This window comes from Apteryx mantelli, chromosome 2, assembly GCF_036417845.1.
Source record: "Apteryx mantelli isolate bAptMan1 chromosome 2, bAptMan1.hap1, whole genome shotgun sequence".
Classification (NCBI taxonomy): domain Eukaryota; kingdom Metazoa; phylum Chordata; class Aves; order Apterygiformes; family Apterygidae; genus Apteryx; species Apteryx mantelli.
The window spans coordinates 119,937,868-119,957,737 of record NC_089979.1 but is presented as its reverse complement, the minus strand read 5'-3'; the positions used below and the strand labels follow the sequence as shown (position 1 = coordinate 119,957,737).

The following is a 19,870-nucleotide window of genomic DNA, read 5'->3' as shown; positions in this document are numbered from 1 at the left end:
ATGCCAGGATACCCAATTACCAGATGGTGGAGAGGGAGAAAAATGTAAGCCCTGGCATTTGACTGCTCGTGGCCATTATGGTGATCCTGTAGCATTGAGCTGTGTTCGGCCGATGGTCGGCGGAGATGTGAGCGTGGCGCTGCAGGGCGGTGGGGTAGAGCTGTGGGCGACCCAGCTGTGCACAGCTGGTGTTTCTTCCATGTGCCTGGTGCCTCATGCTCACGCCCCATGTAGCTATTGCCAGAAGCCCTCCAGAAATGCACCGTAGTCATATTCATATGTGTCATCTTGCAACCATCAGGGTGGGAGGGGGAAGATGGAAATGATTTATAGTTTTTAATGTTAACCAGTGCTTTCCAGGAAAGCACTGGTAATGGTGTTGGAGATGTTACTTCTTCTAAAAATTCCCCCCTGTTACTGTCGCGTGAAGGGAGGGAAAGGGGTAATCAACTTTGCCTGCCAGAGCCCTCCTCAAAAGCGCTTTCACTGAGTCAGGTTCACAAAGCTGAACAATAATTTGGTAATCAGCTTTACCTGCCAGAGCCCTCCTCAAAAGGACTTTCACTGAGTCAGGTTCGCAAAGTTGATCAAAATAGACAATTTATTAAAGCGACAGATCAACAGGTTCAGGATTGCCGGTGATAAATGCACTTACTGCAACAAATTCTACTTTTTCTGAGCTCAAACTGATAATTAAGCGCTTTCAACAATGGTATTTTTCCCGGGCTAACGTCCGACGTTGTCGGAGGCGCAAACCTTACCAAAAAGGCGTCCCTGTTTTGGGGAGGAGAGAGGTCCAGGCCCATCGACCCGTCCGTAGGTTGGTGTTCTCGTCCTCGAAATGGAGGATCGTTTATGCACTGAATTTATACTCTTGGCGAGGTGGGGCCGAGTCAAACACTGTGGGATGTTTGGTCCTTGTCGAGCTCAGCAGAGGGTGTCAATGGCTGATGGCCTTTTTTTTCTTTTGCCCCTATCAACAACACCAGGCTGCAAGACTCCCGCTTCGCCCCAGGTGTCGTTTTGGGTAGAGCAATGTCGAGTGGTGGGACCTCCGCCTCGCCCTGGGCGTTGTCTCACCCCTCACCAGCATGGGCATCAGACCTCAAATCACCCTTTGTATCCGCTGTTTACCCCACGGCAGGGAGGATCACAGATAATCACAGACCATTATGCCACATTATCCACCCTGTGACCTCAGTTACACCTCACCAAGAGAGACATAATTGGACAGGTTGGAAAATTTCTCTCGTCCCCTTGGATAATTTGCTATAGGGGACGATATCAGGGAGGTAAGTTCAGGATCACTAACTCGAAACTCCCTGACATGCATAGTTACAGTTTTGACTATCATCGACTTTACACATGACGACCCAATGCTAGCAACAATGATCATTATAACAAACATTAGGGCATATTGGATTAGGTTCTGGATCCAACCAGCAACACTGAATCCGAACCAGCCGAACAATTTTGACAGCCAACCTTTGTTCATTGACTCTCAGAGTTCGCGAGTATTCTCGGCTACCTGTCGCATGGTTTCTAGTTGGATGTTAAGGTCCTGTGTGACGTTTGGGATGTAAACATAGCAGTCCGTGCTCGAGAGGTTGAGGTAGCCACACAACCCATTTTGGTGTAGTAACATCAGGTCCAGCGCCATGCAATTCTGGAGAGCCATCTTAGTCGTAGCTTGCATTTGTGCGATCAAGGACAACCCCCCCCCCCCCAAAAAAAAAAAAAGAGGGGTGAGAAGGGAGGAAGATGTATGAAAAATGGTGTTTGGGAAAACTATTCCAGGTTTGCTCTTTCTGCTGTCTAAAGACAAAAAAAAATAAAAAAATAAAAAATAAAAGCAGGTGTTACACAGTCATCAGCTGGCTGGCTGAGAGGGAGAGGAGGTCGCTCAGGTGGGATTTGTTTAACATGTTTCTTGAGCTTTGACATGGATCCGTGCAGGGGGAGGCGAGGGCTCTGTGTGGCAGCACCGCAGCCTGGCCAGGTCGCAGGGTGGTGTCTCGCGCACGGCAGGACCACGGTGCTGCCAGCCCTGAAACACCGCCTGGGCATTGCTGGCCCATCGCTGGCCAAACCCACGAAAAGCTGGGACCAGCCCCACAAGGACAAGACAGCCCCGGTGTGCGCTCCCGTCCCTGCTGCCCGTCCCGGGGGCATGACGATAGCACACAACGAAATCACACTGTTGATTTTAACAGTCTTTATTAAATCATCATTAACTGCACTCAAAGCAACTATGCCCTTTAAGTCACTTAAATTCCCTTTGCTTAATGGGATTTTTTTCCTTTTAGGAACTATTATCTAGCAATCAAGGAGGCAAAAAGCACCAGTGGCATACAGCTGTGATATGCATTTAGCAAGTCACCATTTACACCTTGCTGAGGCACTGATCCTACTCAGTGATGGTGATGGCCTTCTCCACGGATATCTCTTTGACCTGGACTGAGGTCACCTTGGCTACTATTTTCTTCTCTCCTGCTCTCTTTGGAGTGCAGATTATTTTAGACTTAAAGATCCCACCAGGCTGAATGTCCCTATGGAAAAGAAAAAAAACAGTCTCAGCATGAGCTTCTAATCATTTCATTCAATCATTTCAATCTTTTCACTTAATTGTTTCAATGCTTTCTAATCATTTCACTTAGAGAAATAGCCATCAGGTCTATTTGGTGCTGGTGTTTCCCTTGTCCTGTAATCCAAGTGCAACTCAATCCTGCTGGGCGCTTTGGGGCTGGCTGATGGTCCCAGTGCTCTCCAGGGACAGAGCTCCCAAGCCTTTCCCGTGCTGCTGAAACGCTAAATTTGGATCTGAAAGGAGCAGTCGCGTTTGTGCTGGCTATGGGAAAAGCGCTGGGAAAGACCTTGCGTCATTTGAACATGCTGAAGACGCCAGCCTCCACATAGACGTTTCTGCTGCACAGGCTGTGCCCAAGTGTGCCATAAGCCCAAACACAGCTTTCGAAGGGATGTCTAACTCTAAGTCCCCTGTTTGCTTCTTTAAGGGAAATTAAAAAGTACAGTTCTGCCACGGTCATAAGGTGTGTACTAATTTAATACAGGGCCTGGGATTACTCAAGATTTTGCCTTACCCTTCGTCAAACGAGGTCATCTTAAACATGCCCAGGCCCTCCACGCACAGCTTGCAGTCCTGCAGGGGGATCCTCAGCGTATTCTTGAAGATGAAGGCGCAGTTGAACTCCTGGTCCACTTTCGCAGTTGCTGGCATCTGACAAGGCAAGAGAGAAGCAGACACGAACGCCAGGGGTCAGGGAGGTAACGAAGACCATAGGTGCTGGACCCGCTGCCATTTTGCTCTGAACCCCCCCCAGGTCTGGAGCTCCCAAATGGAGGAAGCTAGTCTAGGTGAGCCTCGGGGTGAGACACAGGAGCCCCTTCGCATGACCCCTGCATGGCGTAATCCTTGCCGGCCACGCAGCACCACCAGTGCAGCTGTGAGCATCCAGCCCTTCTCGACCTGCGCACTGCACTCTGCCCCTCTGGCTGTTTTTCCTTGCTCTTTTCTGGTTTCTCAACATCTTTTTCCTTCTGCAAGTGCGGCTGTGGGGCCAGAGTCAGGCCTCGTATAAACTGTCCTCTCCCATCCTGCTCTTCTAACAGCCCCCGCCAACCAATTTCACACACCACAGTAAAGTCTTAATTTCATGACCGCTTTCAACCTTAATAATGGCCAAATAAAACCTCAACTCTGAACATGCCAGGACATGGCTGTTTGCCTCAGAGACTCCCCACATCCAGCATCTGGTCTCCTGAAACTCTGGTATTCGTGTTACACAATGTGGCTGCTCTGCAAGCTTTGAGCTGAGTGTGTTTCCGACTTTTGGAAACCTTTGCTGGGAAACCTTGGTGTTAAAGGTAATGGGACTTTCCACCCTCTTCCCAGAGGAAGCCTGGCTGCATGCTGTCTCACCTCGACAGTGATGGGGGGGTACTGGAAGATCAGCGTTGTCTCCTTGGCGAGTTTTTCATCCGTTCCCTCGATCTCGGCAATGACAATGACTTTGATGAGATCTTCATCTCCCACTGAGGCCAGCCTCCCCACATATTTGTCAGCCGCTATTTTCAGAGGAACTTCCATCTCTGCAGGGAGAGAATACGCGACAGCGCAGCTCTATCATGCACTGAGGAATTTGGGTGGCAAAGCTGGCTCTGCTGGCAAACGCCTGCAGTGCTGGTGGGACATGGGATGAGGGGTCACCATCTCAGCGAAGGGCCGGCTGGGCCTGCGCTCTCTCCCCACCAGGCACCAGCTCTGCCTCGTGTGCGGTGTCTCCACAGCCTGGCTCAGCCCATCCTTGTCCCCAGCTGCCCCTGAGGCAGCTGAGAAACATCTGTGTGTGTGCATTCAAGCGCACTTCCCCTGGGGTTTCTCTGAGGCACTGGCTGAAAGACAGTGAGTGCTGCTCTAAAATTAGCTGCTTGCCTTTCACTTTAAATTTCCTTATCTCCAAATGTACGTAGCTGACCTTGTATCCTATCCTGCTGCATTTTGACAGCCACAGTACATGTGTGAAAACGCTCAGAAACCACCAGCAGCAAAAATTTTTTTTCATGAGTGACTCATTCTTGGAACGAGCACGAGCTGCTAATTATTCATCACTCACTATTCTCTTGTTTAGCAAACTTCAGTCACAGTGCTGGGGATCAGAAATGCAACCAAGGTAGCTCAGAGATGCACAGTGAACAGCAAACAGCTCTAGGCATCAGTTATGCTGGCAGCCCATAGGCTGGAATTTTGGGGGGCAAAGAATTCAATTGCAAAAATAACGGAGTCATCAAAACCACAATCAGCTCATCAATGTTACAGCAGCAAGAACAAGAAAAAAAAGGCTGACATTTTCAGCTCGTCTCAGTCTTGTGAGGGATCTGACCGATATGGATGGGCCACACCTTGGGGCTGTGGTGCTGTCTTTCTTTGATGCTCTTATGCTTACGCAATGCTTGCAGGGCCGTGCTGTGCGTGATGCGAGCGAGACACACAGGCACACCTCACCCACACAGTGAAAATGTCTATCATCAGATCAGAGAGATGTATTTCTAGCCATCTCTCTAAAATTGCAGCAGGGGCAGGGGCTGTTTCCATGTTTTGATCCCTGCCACAGCACAGGAATCCCAGTCAATGACTAAGACTCTCAAATGCAGTCACAAGAGAGGTAAGTAACAGGTAGGCAATTTCTTCTCTTTCTGCTATACAGAGCCATGGACTGACCTATAGTGGAGCCATTGCACCTTGGCTTTAGGAAAATCAAAGATTGTCACAATAAATAATCTATAGAACATAGCTGAGATCTCTGTGCCTACCAGATTTGCCTTCAAGCTTGATGGTCTCCTTGATGGATCCAAGATTGGCCTCAATTTGCCCAATATAGGACTGCAGGTGGCAGGAGGTGGTAAGATTGATGGTCCAGCTTGTGGGAGCAGAGGTCTTCACTGTGATGCCCAGATCAATAGGATTACCAGGATACAAAGGCTTTTTGCTGGTTATCTCAAGCTGGACCTCAGGCTTGGGGAGCACCTCATCCTGGCACCTAGACCAGGGGTGCACATCCTGTTGGAACCGAGCCCTGGGGACAATGGCTGAAGCGAAGCGTGCACCAAATCCATTTCTTGAGATGAAGGAGGAAGCTCTCTGCATGGCCTTCCTTTCCTGCGGTGAGCCTGGATGAAAGAAAAACATGGGTGATCAGGTGTATCTCAGTCTCCTCACCCAGAGCCACCTTCCCTTTATTTATTCTTCTGCTGCTGCACAGAGAGGATGTTGGGGCCCCATTTGCCTCCTGTCTCAGCTCAGGAGACTCAGGTAGTTTTACACTACCACTGGATCTAACTGCAGCTTTTTGGACTGATGAAGGTCTGGAGGAATTGCTTGAAGGAGACACTTTTACAGGATGGATGCTCTTAAGCTTTCTAGCCTGCAAATGTCCCACTCCTCACTGGGAAGGGTCTAATACTCTAGTACATCAGGTCTGGGTCTGAGGCAGGGAGAACCGTGGAGAAGGGATTTCTTTTTTTTTTTTCCTAATGTGGTCTGAGGATTGGAAAGACTAAAAGGAAAGAAATGAAGCAACCGTGAGCCAGACCACACTAGGTTTGTTGCTCAGCCCATTTCTTTCGCTGCCTGCAGGCTTGCTTGCACCTCTCCCTGGAAAGCAGCCCATAGGTGTCACTTGCCACTGCAGGCAGGACGGTACCCAGGAGCAGAGCTGCCTCCCCCAGGCCTTACACTGGTGCTTGCCATTGCAGCTGCCCCTGCACTTTCCTCCTGGGAATAACATGCTGTGGCATGATGTATGTGGCCAAGGGTCTTCTCTTTGGCAGTATTTTATAGGATGGGGGCAGTCACCTTCAGGGTACTTGTACTGCGCGGTGATGTCTTCCCGCCTATTCTGCCCCACAGCTTTTGTGCTGATGTTCTTGCCGATGGCATTGGCATACACATTTGTTCTGATATACTCCTCCTTGCCGTTCACCTTCCTCACGCACCAGAAGACTTTGTCAGCATTCACTTCTGCATACACAAACTTGCAGTCGAAGTTCAAATACACATCCCCTTCTTGGACAGCCTTCAGTGGAGATGGACCGCACTGGAAAATACCTAGAAAGTGCGTTGAGTGTCATTCACTTTTTCAAAGATGAGCAGAGCCTCCAACTTTTATTCCACCCACCAATCCCTCTTCCCCAGAGCAGGAACTTGTTGCCATGGTAGTTGACTCTTAGTACTCCTTTAATACAGTTATGAACTCCAAAAGACCTACTTTCTACAATAGCTGTTTGTTGTTTTTTTTGCATGACCAACCGTGCTTGTATCAAAGGTACATACTGCAAAGGTCTCATAAGAGCCTTTATGTGTTTTTTTCTCCCCATAATCATCTTAGGGTTTGAAAGTCACAGCTCTGTGATGGAGTCCACTGAGTCTGGGCACCTGAGTGGACCTCCTGGCAATATCTGACCTTCTGAGAGTCGTGCTCCCCTTCCTGTCTCTAGATTCCCCCCATTTGTGCAGGGAGGGTAGTGGCCAATTTTGGCAGGACTTCCTCTCATTTAGAAATGAATGGACTCATGACCTCCTTGGGAAAGCTTTATAGAAAGTGTCATTACGCAGGAAAGCTGCAGCTCCTCTCTGCAGGGTTGTCTAGAGCCCTAGGCAAAAGTCCCCGCAATGATTAATGGTGCTGCTGCACTTTTCCTTGCACCTTGGCTTTGTGTGGGTGCCCTGGGCTGGGGGACGGCAAGGCAATGGATGAGCCTTGCTCAGGCCCTGAGAGCCCTCCGCCCGGGCTGTGACACAGCACCTGGCACTGCACCGAGAAGTGTCTGTGTGACCACTAAACAATAAAGCAAAAAAGAGAAGGAAAACCTACTTTGCTCTTCAGCTGCACCCAGTGTTTGAGGCCCTCAAAATATTTTCCTGGCGTGAATCCATGTGTTTTAACTCCACTCTCTGAGCGGTAATAACGGACAGGGAAACTGAGGGACAGGGACAGGACCTTGCCCGTGCTCAAGTTAACCAAACAAATCAAGGGGATGGCCGGGACAGAAATTAGCTCTGATTTCCAGCTGTGGGCTCTCGCCTCTGAAATGGCATTCATGTCCCGACAGTGTCCTGCAGGGTTGGTTTTCTGCCTGCTGAGAAATGTTGTTCCCTCCATCCCCTGATTTGTTTGGTGGACAGCACTGCCTGAGTGCTTGGAGAGGCACAGGGGAGCTCTGGACTTTGCTGATCAGGGACCCTAATTGTCATATGAAACGTCCCTCCCTCCTCCAGGAGTCACAGAAGGGCCTTCCTAGGCAGATCCTACCGTGACTTCGCTCCTGAGGGGTTGAATCAATCGTCTGCCAGCCGTCGTATCCTGCTGGCAAGTCTGGCCGTTTCATCCACACATCATTCCACACGTGGAAGTTCCTGGATGTGTTTAGGGTGAAAAGGAAAGGAAAAAAAAAAAAGGATTACTGGCTCACTGTGGTATAATATATACCTCCAACATATACACCTCTGCTTAATCCTCCTAGAGGGCTGGTTTAATGGGGATTTGAGTGTAGAAAACCCCAGGATTTCTGTCTCTCCTGGGCAGCAAACCCCACGCAAAAGGGAAATCCTTAAAGGAAAGCCTGCCAGGGCTGGGACACGCAGCGTGCGTGGTGCAATGCGGGAAGGCTGGCAAGTGTGTTAGCCCTCTTTGACAATTACCAGATGGAGTCGAATGACAGTTTTTTCAGTGGTTCTCCATGTTCATTCACGTAAATGTCAACTCTCAGGTCTTCCTGTGTGTCGTGTGCCGAATCGAAGTTACTCACGCTCCGGGCTGGGATCCCCAAGCAGCGCATGACTGTGAGAGACAGACAAAACATGAACTCACAGAGCTGCTGAGGCTGGAAGACACCTCTGTAGATCATCTCATCCAACCCTTCTGCTCAAGCAGTGTCACCTTGAACAGGTTGCACAGGGCTGTATCCAGGCGGCTTTGGAGAATCTCCCAGGATGGAGACTCCACAACCTCTCTGGGCAACCTGGTCCAGTGCTCAGTCACCCACTCAGCAGAAAAGTGTTTTTTTACACTCAGATGGACCCATCCAGGGCTTCAGTTTGTGCCCACTGCCTCTTGTCCTGTCACTGGGCACCACTGAGGAAAGTCTGGCTCCGTTGTCTTTACTTCCCCCCACATCAGATATTCATACACATTGATAAGATCCTCCTGAGCCTTGTCTTCTCCAGGCTGAACAGTCCCAGCTCTCTCAGCCTCTCCTCATATGAGAGATGCTCCAGTCCCATAATCAAAACATCATGCCCAAAGGGCATGCAGAGGTTTCCCTGCCACCCCAGTACTCAGGGAGGGTGCAGTAATTAGGTTTACTTGCACAGGAATTAGGACAATTACAAGGGAGACAATTCACTGTTTACCTGTAGTGAGGACTCCTGAGAAGACCCAACACTGACCATAACGCACTGACTGCTTTGTTTTGTAATATTGCTGCAAAATTGAGACACTCCCGATCCACCTCAGAGGGGAGGTCCCGCAGGTGTACCCCCCTGACCAGTTCCCAACCAAGACACCTCTGTCGTCGTTGGCATTAACCTGTGACACATGGACACACACACGCAGAGGGGACAAATTCAGGGATGAGGCTGAATGGGTCTTAAACCTCGAGGTCCCTCCCCAGCCTGCATTTCCCCATGTGCACTCCTGCCCTGCAACCCCCCAAGGGGTTGCCAGCACTGGCTGGCTGCACTGTGAAATTCAGAGTGGGAGACAGCATTGCTGCTCAGGGCAGTGGTAGTGCATGCTGCATTTTGCATCCTAAACCCCAGGGTCCCAGAAAGGATGCTACAGCAGAGAGCAGCCGCCTCCATCCTGAAACGTAACCCTAGTGCTGGTCCTGCCTGCAGGCTGCCCGGAGGAGGGCAGCCCTTGGCACTGTGAGCTTAGGAGCTGGGGAGATGCTTTATTTTGCTCATCCCTTCCCTCTGCCCCAAATTTCCTCTGGCTCGTCCCTTGCAGTTTCCCAAAGGAACCCATTGCAGATTTGTCCCAAAATGATGTTCAAAGCCCCAGGGAGAGAAGAGCAAATAAGGAGGAGGGAAAGCTGGAGTGGCAAAGCACTTCCCCGAGGGAGCCGTACCAAAGCAGACATGGCTCTGGACACAGCCACAGGATCCCTTCTAGCACTTAGCTTGAGTTTGCTTTGGTCCAGCAGATACATGCAGCAGTCCAAGATGAACTCCTCAAACTGTTTTGGAGGGAAAGTGGAAACATTTTTACATACTGCTCTAAAATAGAATTTGCTCCATCACTACAATGTCTATTTAGATACTTGGAGGAAACTATCTGACTAGTCCTAACTTCTAAACTTGCTTTATGATGCTGAATGAACCTAGTTCTCTAGCCTCTGGTGCTTTCCAAGGCTGTTCTCTTCTAGGAAGGGCTTAGATGAAAAACCACCTTGGAGGGAAACTGTGCAAGACACACTGTGTCACGTGTCTTGCAAACATAGCTGGAACCTGACCCAACACTCTTTACTTCTACGAGTAGTCCTAATTTACCTACGTCATCTCCCTGAAGTCTTGCAAATTACTCACATGAATAATGAAAATTTAAGAGACCCAAAGGTATCCAGTCTATTGACACAGGTACAAAATACACCCTGAGAAAAAAAGGTACACAAATGCAGATTATTACAGCAGGAGATTCCTCATTAGCAATTGCTGATAAAGTTCCCTTAGGCCCAATTCATAGAGATGCCAAACATCCTAAGTCACGAAGCTTGAGAGAATATCAATATCAATTCTCATTGCTTAACAGCAGAATAAATATTAGGATAGGAACAGCCCTATGAACAATGACCTTTTGCCACATTGTGGAAAAGGTGTTAAGGGTGTTAAAAAGGTGTTAGCATGGAGACCTTTGCTGAACTTTGCTTTATCTTGCAGCTTGAAAACACAGATTTATAAAACAAAAAAAACAAAAAAGAAATCTGAAAAGGCAACCCCTGTCCCCCCCCAGCATTTTCTGAGTCTGTCTAGATAGTGTGCTGGATGCTCTGTTTGTGCTCCTCTGTGGTTTCTGTGGGTGCCATTAGACCTGCTCCGGCATCCACCTCTTATCTAGCCCGAGAGAGTTTCCTATTCCACTCTGCTGAAGTTGTTCTGGAGGAATCACAAAGGAGTGACCTTTTGGAGAGGGGGGACAGGTTGTGTCATGCACCTATCAATACACCAACCTGTTAGTGAAGGTACCAAGTAGAGAATAACAACCTCCAATAGTGCTTTTTCCTCTATTTTTTCTGATAATGATGCAACAGGTAGAGAATCAGACTTTTTGTTTGTTAACACTCTCCAAAGCTCCTTACTTTGTTAACAGCAATTGTTTTGCTGCAATCAATAATCAGTAACATTAGAGAAGAGAGGATTCCTTAAGGGACTCTTTTTAGTCAGAAATGCTCTATTCCTAATTTCCATATCCTTCAAGAGGTTCTCATGATGTGATTATAAACATATTAAACTCTACTCTCAAGCCATGGCTAAGGAAAACACTTAAGTATAGGGATTACTCTAAGCAGGTGAGCCTTCCCAGTGAAACTGGTAGGATGATTCAAGTGCTTTGGGTTCCTCCTGAGCTTAAACTGTTCATCGGTCTGATTCATTTAAACAAAAGCCCAAGAGAGAATAACAGTAATAATGCAGACAAGGTAGCTATGTTTTACCTGCCCAAAATTCCAAGGTCTACTGCGTATGTAGTCTGCTGATCCGACATAGATGCATCCTGTGTCATTGAGCACATACTCGTTTTTCTCGGCGTTGCCAGCCATGAACACAGTATCCACTTGAGCAAAAAAACCACAAGATATTACTTGATTGTCACACACATGCTCTAGGAAGCTTTCCTTGGCAAGTAAAACTGTGGGAGCTGGTGGCTGGTAACAATCACATCAGATGATGACCATACCAATACTCATACCTTTCTTCCTATTGTGGAAGAATCACCTATAAGACTGCTCTTTATTTTATTCCTATAAGACTACTGTTTTATAGCAGAAAAATGCTTCATTTTGAATAAACATTTATGCATAGTGGACTGTGTGGACTGCAGAGAGAATAGGAGCTCATTGCAATTGTCACCTTACTGCTGGCTCCATGAGGACAGAGCTTGCAGTGTTTTAAGGAGAAAAATAGTTGTACCAGGGAAGAGGGGAGGAAAAGTGTGAGGAAAAGTTCCCCTTGGCATGGTCTCCGGCAACAGTAATCATAGTCCGTGGTTGCTAGATCACTCTCCTTACCTTGACACCAAGGGTTGAACAAAAGGTAGACAACATCATTTTCAGGCTTGTAAGTGTCTGACCCCGTTATCACCTTCAGGCAGTATTTTCCTACAATGGCATCGGCCGGACTGGTCACAGCCACCAGGCACTAGGGAGAAGACAAGGTGGGGATGGCAGATCCTTCATGATAGCAACAGGTACAGCACAAACAAACCCACGTGAGGCTAGCACAAGCACTGAGGCCTGTAACCATGACGGTCTGGGCCGTGGGGAGAAGGGTAAGGGCCAAGGATGGGGTAGCTCTTGTGTATGCAGTGGCAGAGCAGTGAATCAAATAGGATAATGCTGCTCATGGAAAATTATCAGGACAGCAAGACTGAAACATGAGAATTTATTCTGTTCCCAGCAGAGGCGGTGCTATTTCCCCCTGCTGTTGACCCATGTGGGAGCAGTGCATCCATCCACTGGCTCTACCTCTTTGTTGGAGGACGTGATGATGGTGGCACGCCACCCGTTGCAGTCCTTCCCGGACCTCAGGTTCAGAGACATTTGGGTCCCCAGGGTTGGCATCGGCTTATTCCCTGGAAACAAAGTCAACAAAAAACTCAAGAGAGCCACATGAGCTGACAGCGCTGCAGTATCTAATGACCAGAGCAAGCAGATGGGCAGCAAGGTGCTACCTTGTGCCGCTGTGCGCACCTGAATCACATGGGGCCTTTCCTGCTTTGCCCAGCGTCCCCTCACTGCGGGTGAGCAACCCACTTACCGATGCTGACGAGCAGATTCACCAAGTCGGTGGCACTCAGGTCCCTGTCAAAGGTCAGCTTCAGCTGAAAGTCCTGTCCGCGCCTCACCACCAGGCCTTGGTTGTCGTACGCATCAGTGTGGTGCAGGCGCATGTTCTGGCTTTTGAGGAAATCAACCCCAGTGACCTTCAGCTGGGTCCCTAGAAAGCCAGCGGCAGAGAGGGAGAAAGAGAAAAAGGTTCAGTGTGAAATTGTGCAGTAAAGACAATTTTTAGTCTCTTTAATGGAGCTTTGTGGGTCACAGAAATGTCTGTGAGTGTCCAGCGATCTCGTAAGAAACCACGTCAAGGATCTCTGCAAGCAAAGGGTGGTGTAACACAACCAGCAATGACCTCCCTGCTCCTGCCCTGAGCAGTGAGCACCTGATGCTGGCGGAGAGGGAGGCCACGTTGGCCAGAAATGATCCTCCAACACCATGGCCTTCAAGAAAGCTGATGGGAATGGAAATGATCAACACCCAAACTCCATGGGCACAGATCAAGCATATATTTTAAATTCCTCTGGGTTTGCTAAACTGAAATATTGGTAGCCAGTTAGAGCAATGCCTGGGGCACGTGGGTCCTGCCCCAAAGCTTGGCCTGGGGCCAGGGGAGGCAGTGATGGCTTTATGCCACCCTCACATCCACCCAGTGCCAGACCTGTGCACGTGCTGCAGAGGAGGCAACAGCCATGAACTGCTCTCCTGAGACGCAGAGGAGCTGCTTTACCACAAGGTAAAATTTGCCTCGACATAAAAACACAAATGCAAGCATTTTCTTTGCAGCTGTGAAGCAGGCACCTACGGGAACCATCTCGGACTTCATCCCCATGAAAATGCACTTTCCTCTTCCTGCTTTCTTTGACAGGAGGCAACATGTGTGTGTGCATATATGTGTGTGTGTGTGTGTGTGTGTGTGTGTGTGTGTGTGTGTATAAACTGCTATAGAAAAAGCTATACATATACATATGCATATGAGTATACATATATACATATACACATATATATATATATATATATATATACACACACAACCCTATAGAGTAGACAAGTGTCTGCAAAAAGTACTGCCCTGACCAGCCCTGTCCCTGCAGAAAGGGATGAGTTATGAGCCCTCGTCGCTGTGAGCATGCGGGAAAACCAGCCAGGGCCAGGGCCGAATGTACGCCTCGTCCTTGGCCTTGCAGCCACTGGTCATGGAGGCACATGGCAAGGATGTGTGCGAGACGTCTCTGCTCTGCAGTGGCCCTTGGGTGCAGGGCAGCTGGCGGGAGCCCATGGGTTGAGCGGTGGCTGCGGCGCGAGGATATCTGCCTTTCCTCTCCGCCGCCTGCCTGCCTACAGAGCTGTTTACTCAGCAAACAGCCGGCTGGGATTTCGCCAGTTTGCAAGTCAGTGCCTGCTGGCCCGTCACCTGCCCTCTTGCCCTGCCAGCCGGCAGCAGGCAGAGCGGTGGGGGGGGCGGCCGGCTCCGCCGCTGCGCGTCTCCTCGCCGGGCTTGCAGCCCTGCTTCTGCGACAGCCCCGCGAGGTGCAGCGGGGGCAGCGCGTCCCGCCACGCCGCCACCGCGGCCGGGTGGCCCCTCTCCCTGCAGGTGTCCAGCCCCGGGGCGGCACCGATGCCTGCGTGCTGCAGGCTGTGCTGCGCCTTGCGCAAGCGGGGTCCGCTCCTGGGTTATTTCCAACAACGCCTCATTGTCACAGGCATTATAATAATAATAATAGCAACTAGGGTGGTAATAGTAACATCAGTGTCAAGCTACCCACGGAGACTCCTAGGGAAGGATTTTCCTGCCCCTAGATTCAGCCCAACTGCCTTGGTGCAGTTTTGCAGGTTTAGCCCCAACGCCCATGCTGCTGTCTCCCTAATCCTGGTTTCCTGCCGGTGTGTGGACAGGAACCTCTTTTCTGTGCTGTCAGCCTGGTCTTACCAACGGCTGCGAGTGATACACTCAAGCAAACAGATGAAGACGTTGCTACTCGCCGAGGCACATTCGGAAATGGCGCTCCCAGGCAGCCCGCTGCTAGCCCAGGGCAGCCTAGAAATTAGTCCTCACTGTTGGGATTTTATTTCCGTGTATTTCCCTCTGGCCAAGGACTGGCCTTGTATTAGCATTGAACACATCCTTAGTAATTACCAAATAATAATTAACGGTAATTATTTATCTTTAACTAATTATTTAACTTTAATTGCTCCTTTCAAAATGTGGCATGTGCAATCAAGGTGGAATTGAACCAAATGTGCTGAAATTCAGGTCCCCCAAATTGCTGAGGTCCCCAAAGTCTCAGGGATGCCAAAGGACCGGGAAATGAGACTCTTCAGGACACTGAGGCTGATTCAACATACTTCCCCTCAAATATTAGTTCTGAATAACGTCACAATGGTCATTAATCAGCCTCCTATGGGAGTCTGCACTTGTGAACCATTGCAAAAGTTTTTTCTGAGAATTTGGTTTTCCCATAAAAAGCAAGAGCCAAGGGAAGGTTTGGGGCAAGGAGCCAGCTCTGCCTGCAGAGCTGCCACGTGCCTTGGGGGCACGATAAACTTGGAGGGCAGCACTCTGCCCCTCTGCAAGCTGACAGTTGCTTTTGCCGTTTGACCTCTGCACAATTTTGGGCTCCGGCGAGGCTCCCCACGGGGTGCATCGGTCCTGTGCAGGCTGCCCAGGGGTGACAGCGAAAGCCAGCACACGCCAGAAGTTGGCGAGCTCACATCTCTATGGAGGTGTTTAAGCTGCCTTGTGTCTATACTCCTTGTTATCTACCAGTTACCCTTGAGGGATAAGTACTACGTAAGCAGTAGGGAGTAGCAATACCTCACAGGGCTCTTGGCTCATGAGTGATTCAGACAATGATATGGGAGAGTCACGAAATTAAAAAGGGCTTAGGGTAGCTTAGGAACAGCCAAGCCAAAAGCATAATGGTTAATGGGAAAGGGATTAGTTCCGAAAATGTCTTGACAGATTTGCACAGTACCAGGCAGCCGTGATAACTTGAACACGAACGAGAGGCAGCGCTAATACTGATGAGGCTGAAATGTGCCAGTAACTGTTTGAACCATATTTACATTAATTGCATGACAGTTATCAGTAGTGTGGTAAATAGACTTGAAGTTACACAGCACCTTTAGTTCAGTAACTCCATTTTCAAGCAGTTTTTGTTGGCCTGCCTTCATGGGGGTTGAAATGCCCCATGCCAGACGCCGACCTCCAGCTGACCATTTGCACAACAGCGTGTGGATATGTCAAAATTTTCAACTGGAATTGCTTAATCAACTAAAGAAAGAGGAAGGGGAAGCTTGCTTGTCTCCAAATTAATAGATGTCCTTATATAAACACTGCTTAATCTTGTTCCTTGCAAAAACCTTGTGGGCTCTGTGGCTTCGGAGCTGGGCTGTAAAGCTACCAGAAAACAGCTCTGGTGGCAGGAGGTTGCCCATGAAGGGCCGTGGGAATGAGAGGCAGCCTCCCGCTGCATACGCACACCGTGACCGAAGACAGGTGAACCAAGGCATCCATCATTTCTAACTTAGGGACTGGACTCAGCTCACCCCCCCCCCCCTTAAATTTTTGTTTTACAATGATATTTTTGGACATAATTGAAATTGTGGACGTACACAGTGAAAAATGAAGAGAACAGAAATCTTGGAATATGTCCTAAATTTCCAGAGCGCTGTGCCAAAACCCCATGCCTGTGCAGTGCTGCGCGTCAGTCACGCCGCACTTCTTAGGCATTTACACACACAAGCAGGGCTGGTTCCCTCTGATCTGACCAGCAGGTTTCTCGCGCCGTGGAGCTAGCTGGCAGCTTGCCCCTCGCCGCGGGCTGGTGGCTGTCCCGCAGCCCGGCCACCCCGGCATGCTGCCAGCCGCATCTCCTCCCCAGGCACGGTCCTGCAAGGTGCTGAGCACCCACAGCACTGGTGGCGCGCAGCCTGCAGGTGCCCTGCTCGTGGAGCACAGGAGAGCCGGGCTCCTCACGGGCATTGATGGTTTCTAGCAGAACGGAGCGCGCCGAGGGCACACCGATTCAGGGTGGGGGGAACTCGAGCTGTGAGGAACAGCCTCGACTGCTCTTGCTGCTTTGGTCAGCCTAGAAGCACAGAAAAACCAATTGCCGAGAGAGATTTTTTTTTTTCCTTTTTGCAGAAGAAGTTTCAAAATAGATTTTTTTTTTTTTTCCTCCTATTTCCATGAGTTATCCCCTGTGCAGCTTCCCCCTACACTATCCCACTGGCCCCACATTGTGCATGTAGAGCAGAGTGGCTATGCCACGCCGGGGGGTTTGGATGTCCTGTGGTTGGACTGGCCCCATGGGCACTGCTAGCCATGGCGGTTCAGTGGCTGCACTGGGGCGACTGAAGCACCTTTCCAGGTAATTGCAGGATCTTCTGGCAAGAAGGAAGGAAGGACCACCACGGGCAGAGCTCAGTGCCAAAGAAATCATGTTCTCATTTGTTTTGAAACATTTGTTGGATGATATCAGCTATCACTAAAGAACAATAACCTATGCGGTTAAGTAGCCTGAAAGAAAGAAATTCCTTCCAGCCTGACACAGAACAATTTTTCTAAAAGCTGCAATTTCTTTTCTATTATATCACTGAGGGAGCCAGGTTTCTCCGGGATGAAAAATAATGAAAATCAGGCTGCATTTTTCAGTTTGGTTTACCAGTCTAACAAAACCACAAAGTGCACATCTAGAACAAGCCCATCTCCAAGAAGGAGCTATTCCCCAGTAGCACAGAAATGCTTTTCTTCAAGGTCTCATCCACGGCACTCGGTGTGACGGGAAAGCCTGCAACTCCTGCTGGAGCGCCAATCCTTGCTGCCAGGCTGCAAATCTAACGCACATTATCTTTAAGTCATATTGATCATTAAAAACTCACCAGCTTGTTTGCTCATGTTTCTTGCTGGTGTTTGACCCGAAGCGTCTGCGATGCCAGTGGTTTCTTCTGCCACTTGCTGCTGAGCATGAAGAAGGAAGACAGCTGCCCTTTTTATCTGTCTCCAGCTATGAGGTGTCAACAGGTCCAATGCCAAGGGGTGGTGTTTAGTGAAAGGAAGTTCCCATGAAAAAAATGTCTACAACTCCCTCTGCACATAGTCAGACCCTGAAGAATAGCGAAACTTAAATCCCAACTCATGTGAAAGGTGACTTTGTGCAATTCGATAATGACCAATGGACAGGCCCTTCACTGACAAAGCAGTCAGAGCATGGCTTGGATGAATAACAGGAATGCACTTGTGCCATAAAATCCAGATTATGGGGACTGTAATTCCAGGGCTACCTGTAAAAGTCAACCTATGAACGTTTAATTCTTAAGGAAACAGGGCTGCCATCAGGGCAATGAGAGGCAGGTCTGACTTTCTTTGAGTCAATGAGATTTTTGTCGTTGGGTTTGGGCCTGAATTGGTTGAGGCTGGGGGGTAAAATGCAATATTTGCACCTGTTGGTTGGAAAGCCTGAGGAGCCTGGCGCTGGCTGCCCCTTCCCTGGGGACCAGGCAGAGGTGCAGGGAAAGCCCAGCTGTTGCAGCAGGCTGGGAAAGAGGAGAGACAGACTGTGCCCAGGAGGAGTGAGGGACCTGGTGGGTCGGGAGCTGTTTGCTGGCTGCCGTGTGCTGACAGCTGTCCTGAGGGTCCCAGCCCAGGAGAGGGTGGGTGGCCGGGCCCCAGGCACCCATCGTCTCCCTGAGGTGCCTCGGGATGAGCTGGTGGCATGGGTGGATGCCTGCACAGGACAGTGGCCGGCAGCAGAAGGAGATGCAACCAAGTCCCCAAGTGCTCAAAAGCAAAGGAGAGGCTCAGCTGGGGACGAGCCCCAAGCAAAGCCACTGTGGAGCCTCCCAACACTCCCTGCATTACAGCTGCCTGGGGTCCAGTCTGGCTGTGAGGCTGAGTGCTGCGTGGCACGTTTTGGCCAACAAGGTAGGGCTCAGTCTGCAGGGTTCGCATATCTAAACGTAGGCTCTCCCTAAACATGATCTCCCCATGGAAGCCTCCAAAGGCACCAGCTTGTCTCCATCAGTTCAGGAATTTGTGTATTTGCTTTAGGAAAGCTCCACTGGTGCTTGAAATGCTCCATTTGGTGCTTGAAATGTAGGTGCAAGCTGGGTGCTGAGTTAGCAGATGCCACCCTTCGTGCATGTTGTTGCTTGCTCGATGTCCCTACCTGAGAGCATGACTCTACCACATCACAAGGCGCCAAGGGCTTGGCACGCATCTGCACCCTTGCAGTACACCTGTATGAACGCCCAAACTGCCAACACTGTTAATAGAGCAAGCATCACTTACCACTCAAAATCAGACAACATGCTGGCAGCTACATATTTCATTATTGAAAAAAAACCCACTAAATCCCCAATTTACCTTCCAGCATTGTTTTTGTTCTGCATTTCTTTCACCCTAGAAGGTGAAAGAAATTTTTGTTTAGAACTAGCTTGGGTTCAAGCTTGGTTGAAGTCAGCTTAAATTGTGCTGACACAATAGTCCTACAGTAAAAAAATAGAGATTTTTGTGAACAGGGCAGGCTGCTTTCAATAAAGACAGGTTGCTTTTCTGAAGAACTGGTGGCATCTCCGCTCAACAGCACTAAGTCTGGCGTATGACACAATGCTCCCACATGAGACCTTCCTCCCCTGGCTTGCACAAGGTTGCCCTGCCAGGAAAGGTAACCCCCTCTGAGACAGTTGTTGGCAAGGTCTGAGAAAAGGGATTTCGAGTTAAACTGCAGGATTTTTTTTCAAGGACATGGTTTCGGCTTCTTTCATGTTGTCAGCAGGTGACTTCTGTCCTTCCTACATGCAAATCTCTTCCTGGCTTTGCTAAATCAATTAAATGTAACTACACAGAGTGGCTGGCTGTGGTTTGGCAATTTGTTTGTTTTTTTTTTTCGCGTAGGTTCCAGGCAATTAAAGATATCAGTCCTTTTGAATTTTTTTCCTGAACAGTTACAACAATTAATCACTTCAACTGTACTCACAAAAAAGCCAATATTCTCCTCTAATTAATGCAAGAAAGGAATTTCCCAGGCAGACTCCAGCCTGTGTTACCGATCAGTTTAGCAAAGCTCCTGGCAGACTCCGACAATTCACTACCCAGCTGGCAAAACCAGACACCAGGGGCTGGATCCATTAGTCCTATCTGCATCACCTTGAGCCGAAGGAGAGTCGCCTCATTAGCCAGCGCTAGGAGATGACATAGCACAAACAAGCAAAATTGGAATTCCCCAGTGGCTGCTCCCCTGTTTACAGGGGAGTTGTCCTTTCTGTTTTTCGTCTGTGTACTGAAGATGACTTGAATAAG

At 49.3% G+C, this 19,870-nt stretch overlaps 1 protein-coding gene across 1 annotated transcript in view; it reads right to left on the bottom strand.

The window, feature by feature from the left end:
- Positions 1–2,240: 2,240 nt before the first annotated feature.
- Positions 2,241–19,870, bottom strand: part of TGM4 (transglutaminase 4) — a 34,201-nt gene continuing 16,571 nt past the window's right edge. The window contains exons 3-15 of the mRNA XM_067291362.1: positions 12,551–12,730; positions 12,259–12,365; positions 11,803–11,932; positions 11,230–11,348; positions 9,649–9,756; positions 8,930–9,104; positions 8,219–8,357; positions 7,830–7,933; positions 6,374–6,625; positions 5,332–5,688; positions 3,941–4,110; positions 3,102–3,238; positions 2,241–2,549 (exon numbers count right to left, since the gene is read on the bottom strand). Of these exons, the coding sequence (XP_067147463.1) occupies positions 2,408–2,549; positions 3,102–3,238; positions 3,941–4,110; positions 5,332–5,688; positions 6,374–6,625; positions 7,830–7,933; positions 8,219–8,357; positions 8,930–9,104; positions 9,649–9,756; positions 11,230–11,348; positions 11,803–11,932; positions 12,259–12,365; positions 12,551–12,730 (2,120 nt within the window). The 3' untranslated portion in view covers positions 2,241–2,407. The remainder of the gene's footprint in view (positions 2,550–3,101; positions 3,239–3,940; positions 4,111–5,331; positions 5,689–6,373; positions 6,626–7,829; positions 7,934–8,218; positions 8,358–8,929; positions 9,105–9,648; positions 9,757–11,229; positions 11,349–11,802; positions 11,933–12,258; positions 12,366–12,550; positions 12,731–19,870) is intronic.